General features: G+C 40.2%; 1 protein-coding gene across 1 annotated transcript in view; it reads left to right on the top strand.

The window, feature by feature from the left end:
• The window catches only part of PDZD8 (PDZ domain containing 8), a 57,325-nt gene extending 44,568 nt beyond the window's left edge, over positions 1-12,757 (top strand). Inside the window, exons 4-5 of the mRNA XM_004579785.3 lie at positions 8,427-8,589; positions 10,354-12,757. Coding sequence (XP_004579842.2) covers positions 8,427-8,589; positions 10,354-12,554 — 2,364 coding nt within the window. The 3' untranslated portion in view covers positions 12,555-12,757. The remainder of the gene's footprint in view (positions 1-8,426; positions 8,590-10,353) is intronic.
• Positions 12,758-13,726: the final 969 nt, after the last annotated feature.

Raw genomic sequence — 13,726 nt, 5'->3', positions numbered from 1 at the left:
CAGCTGTACTTTAAGAGTTAATTACTGAAGGGCCAGACATGGTAGCCTAGTGACTGAAGTCTTCACCTTGCGCACATCAGGATCTCATATGAGTGCTGGTTCTTTTTTTTTTTTAATTTGTTTTATTTTTTATTGAAAAGTCAGATATATATAGAGAGAGGAGGAGAGACAGAGAAGATCTTCCATCTGATGATTCACTCCACAAGTGACTGCAATGGCTGGAACTGTGCTGATCCGAAGCCAGGAGTCAGGAGTCTCTTCCAGGTCTCACGTGTGGGTGCAGGGTCCGAAGGCTTTGGGCCGTCCCCGACTGCTTTCCCAGGCCACAGGCAGGGAGCTGGATGGGAAGTGGGGCCGCCGGGGTTAGAATCACATGGGATCCCGGTGCATTCAATACGAAGACTTTAGCCACTAGGCCACACCGCTGGGCCAGAGCACTGGTTCTAATCCCATGTATAATAAATGTATAATGGAATTATACATTTACTTGAAATCCACACATACTTTTTTCATCATACCTTTTCCACAGACTTTTTGAAAATCCCTCATAAATACAGTATCTGACTTTTTCCGTTAGAGTGATAGAACTGAGTGAAATGTGATTGAGGATTTAGTGAGATTCACGGAAGCAGGGAGGACAATATTTAAGGTGCTGATGGGCCTAGGAAGCATTTCATGAAGCGTTTTCTGTGCTATAAAATCCGTGTGTGCTTAGAGGTAAATCAGGTGGAAGGAAATGACCCCTCTGAGACTATCATCAACTTTTTATTGCTTCCTTTTTCAGTGTTGAGCGTAAAAGATTTGTCAGCTTCTCAGAGGTGTGACTTGGCTAAAACATGCTGTGTAAGCAAATTGAATGATGGTTCTCTATTTTTTTAGTTCTTTGACTTCTTAAATTGTTCCATATTGTTTTATATCCAGGTGATTCATTTGTGTTGGAGAGGGAAGGAACAGATGAGGTGAAGAGGAGGCAAGAAGCACAAACAGGATACTTTCCATAGTGAATATGTCATAGTATTAATGGAGCTAGATCATTGGTTAGGTCGTTGTATTTTTTAAAATGATAGGTGGTAAGATAGAAATCTGTTGAAAGAAAGCCTATTGCTGGGCCCGGCAGCGTGGCCTAGCGGCTAAAGTCCTCGCCTTGAAAACCCCGGGATCCCATATGGGTGCCGGTTCTAATCCCGGCAGCTCCACTTCCCATCCAGCTCCCTGCTTGTGGCCTGGGAAAGCAGTTGAGGACGGCCCAATGCATTGGGACACTGCACCCGTGTGGGAGACCCGGAGGAGGTTCCAGGTTCCCGGCTTCAGATCTGCGTGCATCGGCCCGTTGCGGCTCACTTGGGGAGTGAATCATCAGACGGAAGATCTTCCTCTCTGTCTCTCCTCCTCTGTGTATATCTGGCTGTAATAAAAATGAATAAATCTTAAAAAAAAAAAAAAAAAAAAAGAAAGCCTGTTGCTTCTTGTTGGGATGGGCAGTAGAGTGTTAGCACCTAGCCTGTCAGTGATTTGTTCTCTGTACCCATAAGCAGATTGACCTGACACCTGTTATTTAGTGAAATGACCAGAAAGCTACATTTTTAACATACTCTGTAATAAATATTGTATATATAGATGCTCACTGTGTAAAACAGCTCATTTACTTAATATGAAATTTTTTCTAGTTATGACTTCTCAGTTGTAGCAGGTGTTTGGAGAAAAATCATTTAATCCTCTGATCATTTAACACTCTAATCTTTTAATGCTCTAATTAGAATTTCCAGAGTTCCTAATGATCAGAATATAATTAACCTACCCCAAAAGAAAGCCAAGCCCCAGGGACCTGTATGCTGGTCCATCCCAGGCAGTGATTTATAGTCACTGTCTTAGCCCTTTGGCCTGCTATACCTACATGCCATAAAACAGGTGTCTTATGAACTACAGAGGTTTATTTTTACAGTTCTGAAGGCTAGGAAGCTCCAACTTGGGGAGTGGGGACACATCAGGTAGTCAGTTCATAGCAGTCACCTTCTGGGCAGGATGGGGGTGGGGGCTCCTGGGCTTAAAGAATTTTGGTTGCTTGGACCAAAGGAACTGTTGCATATTCTTAGGAACACAACAACTATATTTTACAAATGCAGGAGGCTTTTTGGCAGATATGCCTGGATACTTCATTAGTAGACCAATTTGTGAAGACAACTTTTAACTTTGGAGAATCTCCATTTCCAGGGTATTTGCACAGCATTACCAAATAGTTCTACTTTCAACATGTATTTGTAAACAAATGATTTGTAGAACATTTGTTTCCACTGCTTATAATGTTTATCTAGCAAGCACTGAAATAAAGATTATGTACTTCTCTGGGATACTATGACTAAGGAAGCCAGGAACAGCTCTAGGTGACAGTTCTAGAAACAAAGGAAAAGCAGAAACATGGGGTTTTCCATAAAACCTGTGCTAAAGTAAAGGGTCCTTCTTCAGTCTACAGAGTCATTACACCAACAGAAATCATCTTTCAATTCTTTGAAAATGTACGCAACAAATTCACTGCACACAAATGCAATAGTAGTTGCTCAAGAAGGGAATTCTACAGTAAGTTGCAAGTACCCTTCCAAAAAATGTCTGATTGATGGGAATTAAACTATGTATGACTCCTTCAAGACTCCCCTCTGTTACAACCTGATGCTGCTACATATCATTTGCCATCTCTTATCCTCATGCTTCTTAAAAACTTCTGTGGGAAGAGCTGTTGCTGTAGATCATGGTGGCCTTAAGTGTCAAGTTACTGGATGTCTCTTCCCCATTAGATCTTCTTGTCCTGGCTTTTTGATGGAAGGCTCAGCATCTCACCTGCTGTACAGGAAAAGGAAGGGAGAAGGGAATTAAGTTTCTGTCTGCCCAAATAAGTGGAAAGAAAATAGGTCATAGGTCCTTCCTCCAGGATCCCAGCCAGAACTAGACCAGGAATATAGAGCTAACTGCCATGTTACTGAGCCCACACCCCTGGCCTTTTTACCACGTGCCCATTGTTTTTATACCTTCAAGAGTTAGGTGTTCTGTTTTTACAGTTCCCTATTATTTGAGTATTCTCTTCAAATCACTGATATCCTAATCAAAATTTCTCGATTGCAGATTTCCCTGAAACAAGCAAGAACTTTGTTACTGTATTTTCAGATTCTCAGACTTCTTTTGGACATTCAGTTGAGACTACAGGACTTTAACTTTTGAATGTGGATAATTTAGAAAACTACATGGAATTTGTAAAATATATTTATCTATTTTTATTGGAAAGGAATATATACAGAGAGGAGAGACAGAAAGATCTTCCATCTGTTGGTTCACTCCCCAAGTAGCCGCAATGGCTGGAACTAAGCCAATCAGGGGCCAGAAGCTTCTTCCAGGTCTCCCATGCAGGTACAGGATTCCAAGGCTTTGAGCCATCCTATACTGCTTTCCCAGGCCATAAGCAGGGAACTGGATAGGAAGTGGAGCAACCAGGATGCGAACTGGCGCCCATATGGGATTCTGGCAGGCGCAGGGTAAAGATTTAGCCACTAGTCTATTGTGCTGGGCCCTTACAAAATTTTTTAAAGTGTATTTCATATTGGTGTCAGTGCAGTGGCTCAGCAGCCTAATCCTCCGCCTACAAGCATCAGTATCCATCTCTCTGTTTATGGCCTATAAAGCAGCAAGGCCTTAGGCTCCTGCACCCATGTGGGAGGACAGGAAGAAGCTCCTGGCTTCCAACTTCAAATCAGCTCAGCTCTGGGCATTATAGTCATTTGGGGAGTGAACAAGAGAGTGGAGGATCTCTTTATCTCTCCTCTCTCTAAAAATACACCTTCCAGATTGTATTGGATTACAATGAGGGCTGGGAATGTTTGTCTGCAGTGGGCAGCCTGCCGTGAGGGCAGACATTAGCTTAGCAGTGAAGACACCCACCCGCGTCCCTGTTGGAATACCTGGGTTTGATGCTGGTTCTGCCCCTGGCGCCAGCTTCCTACCAGTGCCTGCCCTGGAGAGGTACCAGTGCTGGCTCGAGGAGCTGGGTCCTGTCTGTCTGCTGGTGTAGGCCCCAGCCGTGCCCCCGTCAGTGCAAGTATTTAGGGAGCGGAACAGCTGATGGAGCTCACCATGTGTCTTGTTTCTGTTTCTGCCACAGACATACACTCAAGCCTGCTGTGAAAAGTTGTTTTATACTAACATTGTACATACACAGGACTGATTATTGTGTTTCATGTCACATTTTACCCTTCCTGTTCCACTGTTCGACAGAAAACAAAATAAACAAAGCTGTGGAATAGTCTTCATGATGTCTTTTTCAGAAACTTGCTGTATGAAAGCATGTATGTTCAGAGTGTCCCTGCTCCCAGCAGGTGAGAGTCTGTCATTTAGTGATCTCTAGTATTTTGAAGGGTTTGGAAATTTTTTTGCTCAGTGTTACAAGCTCATAAAGGGGAGAAGAGTTTGTAAAATAAGTTATATTGATGTGTTATTGAAATGGCTTCTATCCATTCTATACAATTATCTGTGTTAGAAAGGCATTAAAAAATCAATATGTTTTTCCCCACCCCCTCACCCTACGGGAAAATAAGGCATGACAGCTGGGTTCAAGAAAGGCTAAATGGATATCAGAGTGTGAAAGCTCTTAATCCTGTCTTGATGTTACCAAATTGCTCACTACAGGAAGGATGAACATAGAGCTGGACTTTTTTTTTACATTATTGCTGAAGTTAAATACAGGTTGTCTGCGGTGTTGTGGATATTGGGCCCTGTGAGACAACACATATAATTAGCAGGTGTCTGCAATTTTTGATAATTAATTTAGGGGTTTTTTGTTGCTGCTGTTTTTTGCCTTGTTTTGAGTGCCATTGAAGCTATATATCTAGCCCAGTAGAGATCTGCTACTTGGTTTCCACAAATAGCGAATCGGTTTATATAGGCCCAGCAATAGAGAGTGTATCCTACCTTTATAATTTACTTATTTTTTACATATTTATAATTTAAATGCTATGTAAATACTTATATGCTGCATGTTATTTACATATTGTCACCTTTCAATGTCATGGAACTCTTGGAGTTTAATGAGATGATGGTATGACAGTTTCTGACACAATGCCTGTTAAGTTAAACATTAAAGTTTTAGTTTAAAAGGGATACCAGAATCTTTGCTGGACCTGAGTGCAGGTATTAGGGCCATGTTCATGGTTATGTGCATTAGACTTTACAGAAGAAACAAATGGGGTCGGGGGAAGGGGCAGCATTATGGCATAGAGTTAAGCTGCCACCTGGAGCACCAGCGTCCTTTATGGGTGCCAGCTTGAGTCCTGGCTGCTCCACTTCCAATCTAGCATCCCTACTAATGTGCCTGAGGAAGCAGCAGATGGCCCAGATCTCTGGGTCTGTCATACGTGTGAAAACCCAGAAGCTCCTGGCTTTGGCCTGGCCCAGCCCCAGCCTTTGTGGTCATTTAGACAGTGAATCCATGGATGGAAGATCTTTCTATCCTTCCCTCCATAGCTCTGATTTGAAATAAATAAGTCAGAGAAGAAGAGACAGACAACCTGAAATCAGAGTGAAACTCCATCTGCTCTCCCTGTTCTGAGCTGCTGGTGTGCTTTGTTGTTGCAAGCGTTCTCCACTTCCAGTCCAGAGGAATCCTCACAGGTGACCATAGCTACTAGTTATGTTCACCTTGAGAATCTCTGAATCAAAATTCTAGATATCCAGAAAGGAACTCAATTGATACAGTTTGGATCCAGTTTGTGCCATCTAGTGTGGCAAGGCAGTGAACATGTATTATTACATCAGCAGGATGGCGCAGACTGTCGCCATACTCAGGGTTAGAGGGCTGCAGTCCTAAAGCCAGAGAACACTTAGTAAATGTTGGTGTGTTTTTCTAAGCATATAATCATTACTTATAAGTATTATTAATTTCATTTCTTTTTGCTTTTAGAAAATATCAGTTATGCCATAAAGTGCAGATTTTAGAAAGTATTTATGACAGACTGATATTATTGGACAAGCTTCATATATATTTATTATAAGATAATATGTTGTGTAATATTTTATTTATTAGATAACCACAGTGTTTGGATTCTATTATCTATGAAACATGCTTTTCCTATTAAAACATGTTCTGTTATAAATAGGATAGGATATTATCTTCCAGTAAATCTTAACTGACAGATAATATCATGATGGTTTTAATTTCCTGATGTGCTGCTGCTGTGTGAAGCCCCGCTTCCCATCCAGCTCCCTGCTTGTGGCCTGGGAATGTAGTCGAGGACGGCCCAATGCCTTGGGACCCTGCACCAGTGTGGGAGACCCAGCAGAAGCTCCTGGCTCCTGGCTTCAGATTGGTTCAGCTCCAGCCATTGCAGCCACTTGACAGAAGATCTTCCTCTCTGTCTCTCCTCCTCTCTGTATATCTGCCTTTCCAGTAAAAATAAATAAATATTAAAAAAAAAAAATATCTACAGTAACCTCAGTTCAGTTCTTGGTTCAGCCCTGGTTCTACATTAAAAGCTAAAAGTAAATTGCAAAAAAAAAAAAAAAAAAAAAAAAATTTCAACTGTTAAACTTTACTGTACTCAGATTCATACAGCTTTGGTTTTTACTCATTTGTTGTCTTTAGCTTCCTGTAATTAGAAAAATTTGCATTCTAAATTTCAATTGTCACTGCTTACTACAGAGTATTTTTATATTCTTTGGAGTGTGTCCTTGAGGGCTTTGGTGAATGAAATCTAATAAAGTAAGTTATTTACTATGTGATAAGGCAAGAATAGGTGGGCGTTTGGATAGATTGAAATACAAGTGATGGGGATTGTATTATAAATCTTCAGTTAGTTCACAACTTGACTACATTTCCCATTTTCAGAGTATAATAAGATTTTTTATAATAAAAATAACTTTACAAAATGTATTAATGCCCAAATTAAAGAACATCTTCAAATAAATGTTATTTTATCAGCCAGCACTGTCAAGTAGGAAAATTGAATTTCTCATTGAAGTTTGTATTTTAAAGCAGTATAGTGACATATGTGGATATTAGCAGGGTTTTTGCAAAGTTCTTCATGCCATAGTGCTGGAGAACAGGGTAAGGAATGTGGGCAAGTGGGCAATAGACTGGTTTGTAATTGAATTCAGTAAATAACGATTGAATTCTTGTCATCTGGAGGGGTGTGGTATTCCAGCCTTTTTTAAAATCACTGATTTGAATAAAATCAGAACTAGTGTGCTTCTCTGCATTCACAATGATGTGAGTCTGGGATACATATCCCTCATAAATAGATGACAAACTTGTTTAAAAAATAAAATGATCGTATGAATCAGAGCAGAGTATCTCATTAATTCAGAGTAAAACATAATGTAAGCTCTTGTTTGCCTCCCTCCAAAAAGAAAATTCAGCTGTCTCTTGCTACCTACAAGAAGCCCCTGTGTATAGCATTCATAGACACTAAATTTTCTTATATAAAATGGCATAATATTTACATATAACATACACACATCCTCCAGTATTCTTAAACTTATGTCTAGATTGTTTTTAATATCTAATACAGTATGAATGCTACATAACTAGAAATACTGCATTGTTTGGTACAGATGCAGTTTTTTTACTTTCTGGTTGGCTGAATCCACAGGTGAAAGCCTGCACATACAGAGGACAACCATCACAAAGTGGGATTTCAAAGATATAGCTGAGACATGTACTGACTTCTATTAAATTTGAGGCGAACAGGACTCAGAATTTCCTTTATAATATATAATGTTTATAATGTCTCAGTCTTAAAAGTTCTCAATTTTGTATTAAGATATATCAGAATATGAAAGATGAATCATTTTATAGAGTATTATTAGGAATAGATTTCATTTCACCTTTATCTCTAAATTTTCTACAGTGATCATGGATTGAACACAATTATTAGCTTGGTTTTGGGGGTTGTTTTGATGACCTAATAGTATGGTCTGGGACTGTGCCGATTTATATAGTTGCCATTGTGGCACAGTGGGTGAGCTGATGCTTGCAGTGCCAGCATCCCATGTCCGACAGTTACGAGTGCTGCATTCTCATCTGGCTTCTGCAGATTCGCTCAGGAAGGCAGAGAGAAGATCCCAAGTGCTTGGCCTTTGTCACCATGGGGGAGGCCAGCAGGGAATACCTCGCCCTTCTTCAGCCTTGCCCAGCCCTGAGGGTTGTCGACATTTGAGGGGTGAATCAGGAGGTGAAAGATCACTGTCTCTTTTCTCTGTGTCATTCTGCCTTTTAAATAAATACATTCTAGTTTTAGGGAAAAGATTCCCTCTTTTTGTTTTTCCATAATAGCAGTCACAATGGTGGTTTAAACAGCAGCTGCTTTGGGCCTTCTCAGTATTCTGCTTGTTTTTGTAATCTGTGAATTCTTGAAGTTGATTCTTTTTTTTTTTTTTCCTCCTTATCAAAGGTTGAGTTAATAAAAGGAAACTTACAAAGTGTTGGACTTACACTTCGTTTAGTCCAGTCAACTGATGGCTATGCTGGACACGTCATAATTGAAACAGTGGCCCCAAACTCGCCTGCTGCGATTGCAGATCTTCAGCGAGGAGATCGACTTATTGCTATTGGAGGTAATTATATTAAAATGCAGTGTATTTTACAAAGAAACTGGAGAGCAGTTGGAAGTTTTCCCTTCCATATTTTTATAATAAGCACTTGTTACTTTTGTTTTGCTTAGAAAGTTACAAAAATAAAGCTTATTATAAATAAAAATCTGAAGGAAGCCTCGCATAAAACATCCCATTTTAGTCCTAAAGTATAAGCCTTTAAATTCAACGTTAGACCATTTTTCTTATTTTCCCTCCTTTCCTACCTCCTATTTCTACATTTTTCATCGAGTATAAAGGACATCTCAACAATAACTTTTTTGTATGGCCACCATTACTGCTTTGAGCCTAAATTGGCACTGTTGTCCTTATCACTTATCAGATAATGAACAGAGACGCAAGTAATTTTCCTGGTCCAAGAGGGTATATTTGACATAGCCTGTTGCCCCACATTATCTGAATATCCAGCAATTATTCATTTATTATTCAGATTTCAACCCAGATTATTAGTGGGAAGTGTCACCTGCATGTCTGTATCAATTGAATTGTTACTAGCAATGAAAACTTCCTGTGGCTAGGAAGGTTCTTTGCTTGGATATGTATGGCTGAGCAGCAGGGCTCATACACAGCAGTGGGGGGGAACTCTAAGCCTTATCAGAGATTCAAGGACATGACCCACCAATTGTAGGCTTGTCAAGAGATTTATTGAATATGTGCTTGGTCTTAGTTTATCTTTTATATGCAGTGTGGCATGCTTTCTTTATAGCTAAGAAAATAAAGTAACAAATCAGTTACCCTTGTTACATGACCCTGGCAGCAGCAGTGCTTGCCAAACTCTAACATACATGCCAGTCACCAGATATAATGTTAAGATGTATACCAGATTCAATAGCAAAAGAAGATCCTAAGAAAGGAAGAAAATAAATTAGAATAATAAAGTAGTACTGAGAGAGATGGAAGAACAATATCTAAAGTACAGATAAAAGGACCATCCAAAAGATGAATGAATCGCTGGGCCAAGAGATTACCTAAAAGTATTCACTTAGCACATAGGATCCTAACAGTGTAAAAGAAAACAGTAGTGGACTGTGGACAGAAACTAACTGTAAGTAGAAGATCTTTGAGGTAGAGAGTTTTCCAAGCTGTGGCAGGTCAAAGCTCATCTCCCCCGAGCAGCTGCAGTGCACACCAGCCTGACTACAGCAGTTTATTCCTTATTGTTCTTCCCAGTCCTGGACAAAGAAGAGTGTGATGAACAAGCCTGAGAAGAGTCTATTACTCATAGAACAGTGTTTTACCGTTTATTTCAAGCATTAGTCTCGTAATTTGAATCATTTGTCACATAACTTTCAGCCCTGGAGTATTTGGGAATTTCCTTTACTAAATCATAGCGTCCCATCATCCTAACCTTATCAATCGTAGCGTCACATCATCCTAGCCTTATCAATCATAGAATCCTTTTCCAGTAGGTCTCCCTCTGCTTACCCTCTCAATTCACAGCAAGCAATCCATTGTTTGTTACCCCAGAGGGGATAGAAGCAGTGAGGAGCTAGCAGCTTGAACTCTCAGAAGGTCTCTGTTATCATCTGGTTCAGAACAGTCAACAATCCAGGATAACACTGTGTCCAGCTTTGCAAATAACTGAGTCATGTAAAAACCAAATAAAATATTTTGGTGTTTCCCTGTTACTGCTCCTTTAGTTCAGTAACTATGAGGCAATGGCAGTTTATTTTCAACAAATTTTGGCAATTTTTATTGCAATAATGTACATGATTTCCCTTAAAACAGGTGTGAAAATAACATCAACATTGCAAGTATTGAAGCTTATTAAGCAGGCTGGTGACCGAGTCCTGGTGTACTATGAAAGGCCTGTTGGTCAGAGTAACCCAGGGGCAGTGCTGCAAGATAGTTTCGGCCAACTAGAAGAAAACTTCTTGTCAGGCACATGCCAACCGAGTTATGAAGATGAGGCCACAGGGTTGGCAGTAGAGGCTGAAAACAGAGACCTGGAATCTGAATTTGAAGATTTGGCGAGTGATGTCAGGACACAGAATGAGTCTAAAGATGAGGCACAAGCATTAAGTCATAGTCCCAAACGTACACCTACAACGCTTTCTATAAAACCCCTGGGAGCTATATCACCAGTTTTAAACCGCAAATTAGTTACAGGAAGTCACCAAGTACCACCAAAAATCCCACCCAAAGAAGGAAATAAGCCCTCAACCCTAAAAACTTCTGAGGTAACAGATCCAGCACAAATGTCAAAGCCTGCCCAAGGATCCACTTCCAAACCACCTGTGCCACCTCGACCCCAGCTGAAAGTTGCTTTGCCATCTGCTGATGCTCCTAATCAGGCAGAACCAGATGTGGTTGAAAAGCCAGAGAAGGCACTGGCGGCTCCTCCTGATACAGATAAATCTACTGAAAAGCAAGCAAAAACTGTGGACCACGGAGAAGATATCACTGTACCCAAGCCACCGGTAGCAAAGCAAGAAGTGGCTAAAGATTTTACTACAGAAACTTCCTGCCCTAATAAGGACAATACAGATGATCCTCAAACTTGGGAATCCTCAGAAATTCTTTACCGTAATAAGCTAGGAAAATGGACCAGAACCAGAGCGTCCTGTCTGTTTGACATAGAAGCCTGCCACAAATACTTGAACATTGCACTGTGGTGTAGGGATCCTTTCAAGTTGGGAGGTCTCATCTGTTTGGGACACATTAGTTTGAAACTTGAAGAGGTGGCTTTAGGATGCCTAGCTACATCAAACATGGAATATCTTTCAAAATTCAGACTGGAAGCCCCCTCCCCTAAGGCTGTCGTCACTAGAACTGCACTCCGCAATCTGAGTGTGCAAAAAGGATTCAATGACAAGTTTTGCTTTGGTGACATTACTATTCACTTTAAGTATCTGAAAGAAGGAGAACCAGACCACCAGATAATTCCTAACATAGAAAAAGAGAAAGAGCTGAATTTGGTGGAGGAAGGTTCTGCCCTCCCTAAAGAAGAGCACCTTGCTGGGCAGCTGAGTTTCGCAGAAAATAAACACAATTTTCAGGATACTCAGTTCCAGAATCCAACTTGGTGTGATTACTGTAAGAAGAAAGTCTGGACTAAAGCTGCTTCCCAGTGTATGTTCTGTGCTTATGTTTGCCATAAAAAATGTCAAGAAAAGTGTCTGGCTGAGACACCTCTTTGTGGAGCGACTGACAGGCGAATAGACCGGACCCTGAAAAACCTCAGGCTTGATGGACAGGAACCTCTTGTAAGCCTGCCTCGTGCTGATGCGGAGGCTAACAAGTCAGTCAATAGAACAACAGGTCTAACCAGGCACATCATCAATACTAGCTCACGTTTGTTAAATTTGCGTCAAGTCTCTAAAACCCGCCTTTCTGAACCAGGGACTGATCTTGCAGAACCTTCACCAAAACATACACCCAACACATCAGACAACGAAGGCAGTGACACAGAGGTCTGTGGTCCCAACAGTCCTTCTAAGCGGGGAAACAGTGCAGGAATTAAGTTGGTGAGAAAGGAAGGTGGGCTGGATGACAGTGTTTTCATTGCAGTCAAGGAAATTGGCCGGGATCTGTACAGGGGCTTGCCTACTGAGGAGAGGGTCCAGAAACTAGAGTTCATGTTGGATAAGCTGCAGAATGAAATTGATCAGGAGCTGGAACACAATAATTCCCTTGTTAGAGAAGAAAAAGATACAACTGATACAAGGAAAAAGTCTCTTCTTTCTGCTGCTTTGGCTAAATCAGGTGAAAGACTCCAAGCTCTGACACTTCTTATGATCCACTACAGAGCAGGCATCGAAGATATCGAAACTTTAGAAAGCCTGTCCTTAGACCAGCACTCCAAAAAAGTGAGCAAGTTCACAGACGATGCAGAAGAAGATCTGAATAATGAAATAAGCCAACTAATAGACACACAGCCATTCAGCAGCATATCAGATGACTTATTTAGCCCCTCTGAGTCGGTGTAACACACAGGCTGCTTCAAGTTTGCCGTGACAGTGGGGGAAAAGTTGCATCTCAAGTACCACAGCTACAACTATGTTAAAATCCTCTTAGGACGCACTTTGGCCTGCTTCTCCACAGTTACTTGCTTGTGTAAGAACAAGAATGAAAAAGGTTGTTTTCCAGCAAAAACATGACCAGCTCACTAAATTGGTTGCTTCAGGTTGCATTTATAGCTATGCTTTTTTGGGTTTATACTGGGAATTCATTTTTACTAATTTATTTTTAACTTTTTCTAATTATGTAATTATGTAAGCTAACTTTTCATGTTTATGTATGTGTGATGTGTCAGTATATTCTTCCTCTTAGCTTTTGAATTAGTTTTAAGTAGGATACTGTCCAGCGTCTCACTGTTTTCATTGCCATCATGATTGTACAACAGGTTTGCTGCATGCCCAGATTGACAAGAGCAGTCACTGAGGGAACAGGTTTTGAATCTGTATTTTATTATGAAGTTTATCATCTCAATATACTTGAGATTTTTTTGTTATTTTGGGGTTCTCAGGGTGTGTTTTGTTTTTGCCAAATGTAACATGAAAGCAGATGCTGCAGCTGTAATCTGTTATGCAGGTTTAATTTTAAAAACTACATATATTGCTTGCTTTCTATGCTTTTGTGAAAATTTTTTCCCCAAAGTTTTGTGCAGCTGAAGATAAAATAGTGATTACTTTAAAGAGCTTGCACTGAAAAGTACTGTGTAATAGGGAATTACAGTATGCAGTTGGTCAAGGATTTTGTGGGAGGATGACAAAAATTTACTGAAAAACAGTAACCAATAAGATTTTGAAATATCTTTCAAAATGTTGATGCTTTCCTTTTAACTGGAAGTTTTAAATATCCATGATGATTTTTTTTCATCTTTAGTTCTCTCATAGGAAATAAAGCATGTGCAAGGATATTTAAGTTTCAGAAAACTTCTTAAAATTACTTTTTACTTTTGGCTGGTTTGGTTTTTAAAACATGCAGGAATATGTTGTGAAGAATAATGCAAAATGTATCTATTGCTTCATCTGACATTAGACATAAAGGAATATGATCATTCTGAATGCTTATATAGTTCAGACTCTTTGTTAAAGACAGATAAATGAGAATGGACAATATATCCGCAGAGTCATTGGAACCAGTTCTTTGAAATGAG

This window comes from Ochotona princeps, chromosome 13, assembly GCF_030435755.1.
Source record: "Ochotona princeps isolate mOchPri1 chromosome 13, mOchPri1.hap1, whole genome shotgun sequence".
In the NCBI taxonomy this organism is placed as follows: Eukaryota; Metazoa; Chordata; class Mammalia; order Lagomorpha; family Ochotonidae; genus Ochotona; species Ochotona princeps.
This window is presented reverse-complemented; position numbering and strand designations above follow the sequence as displayed.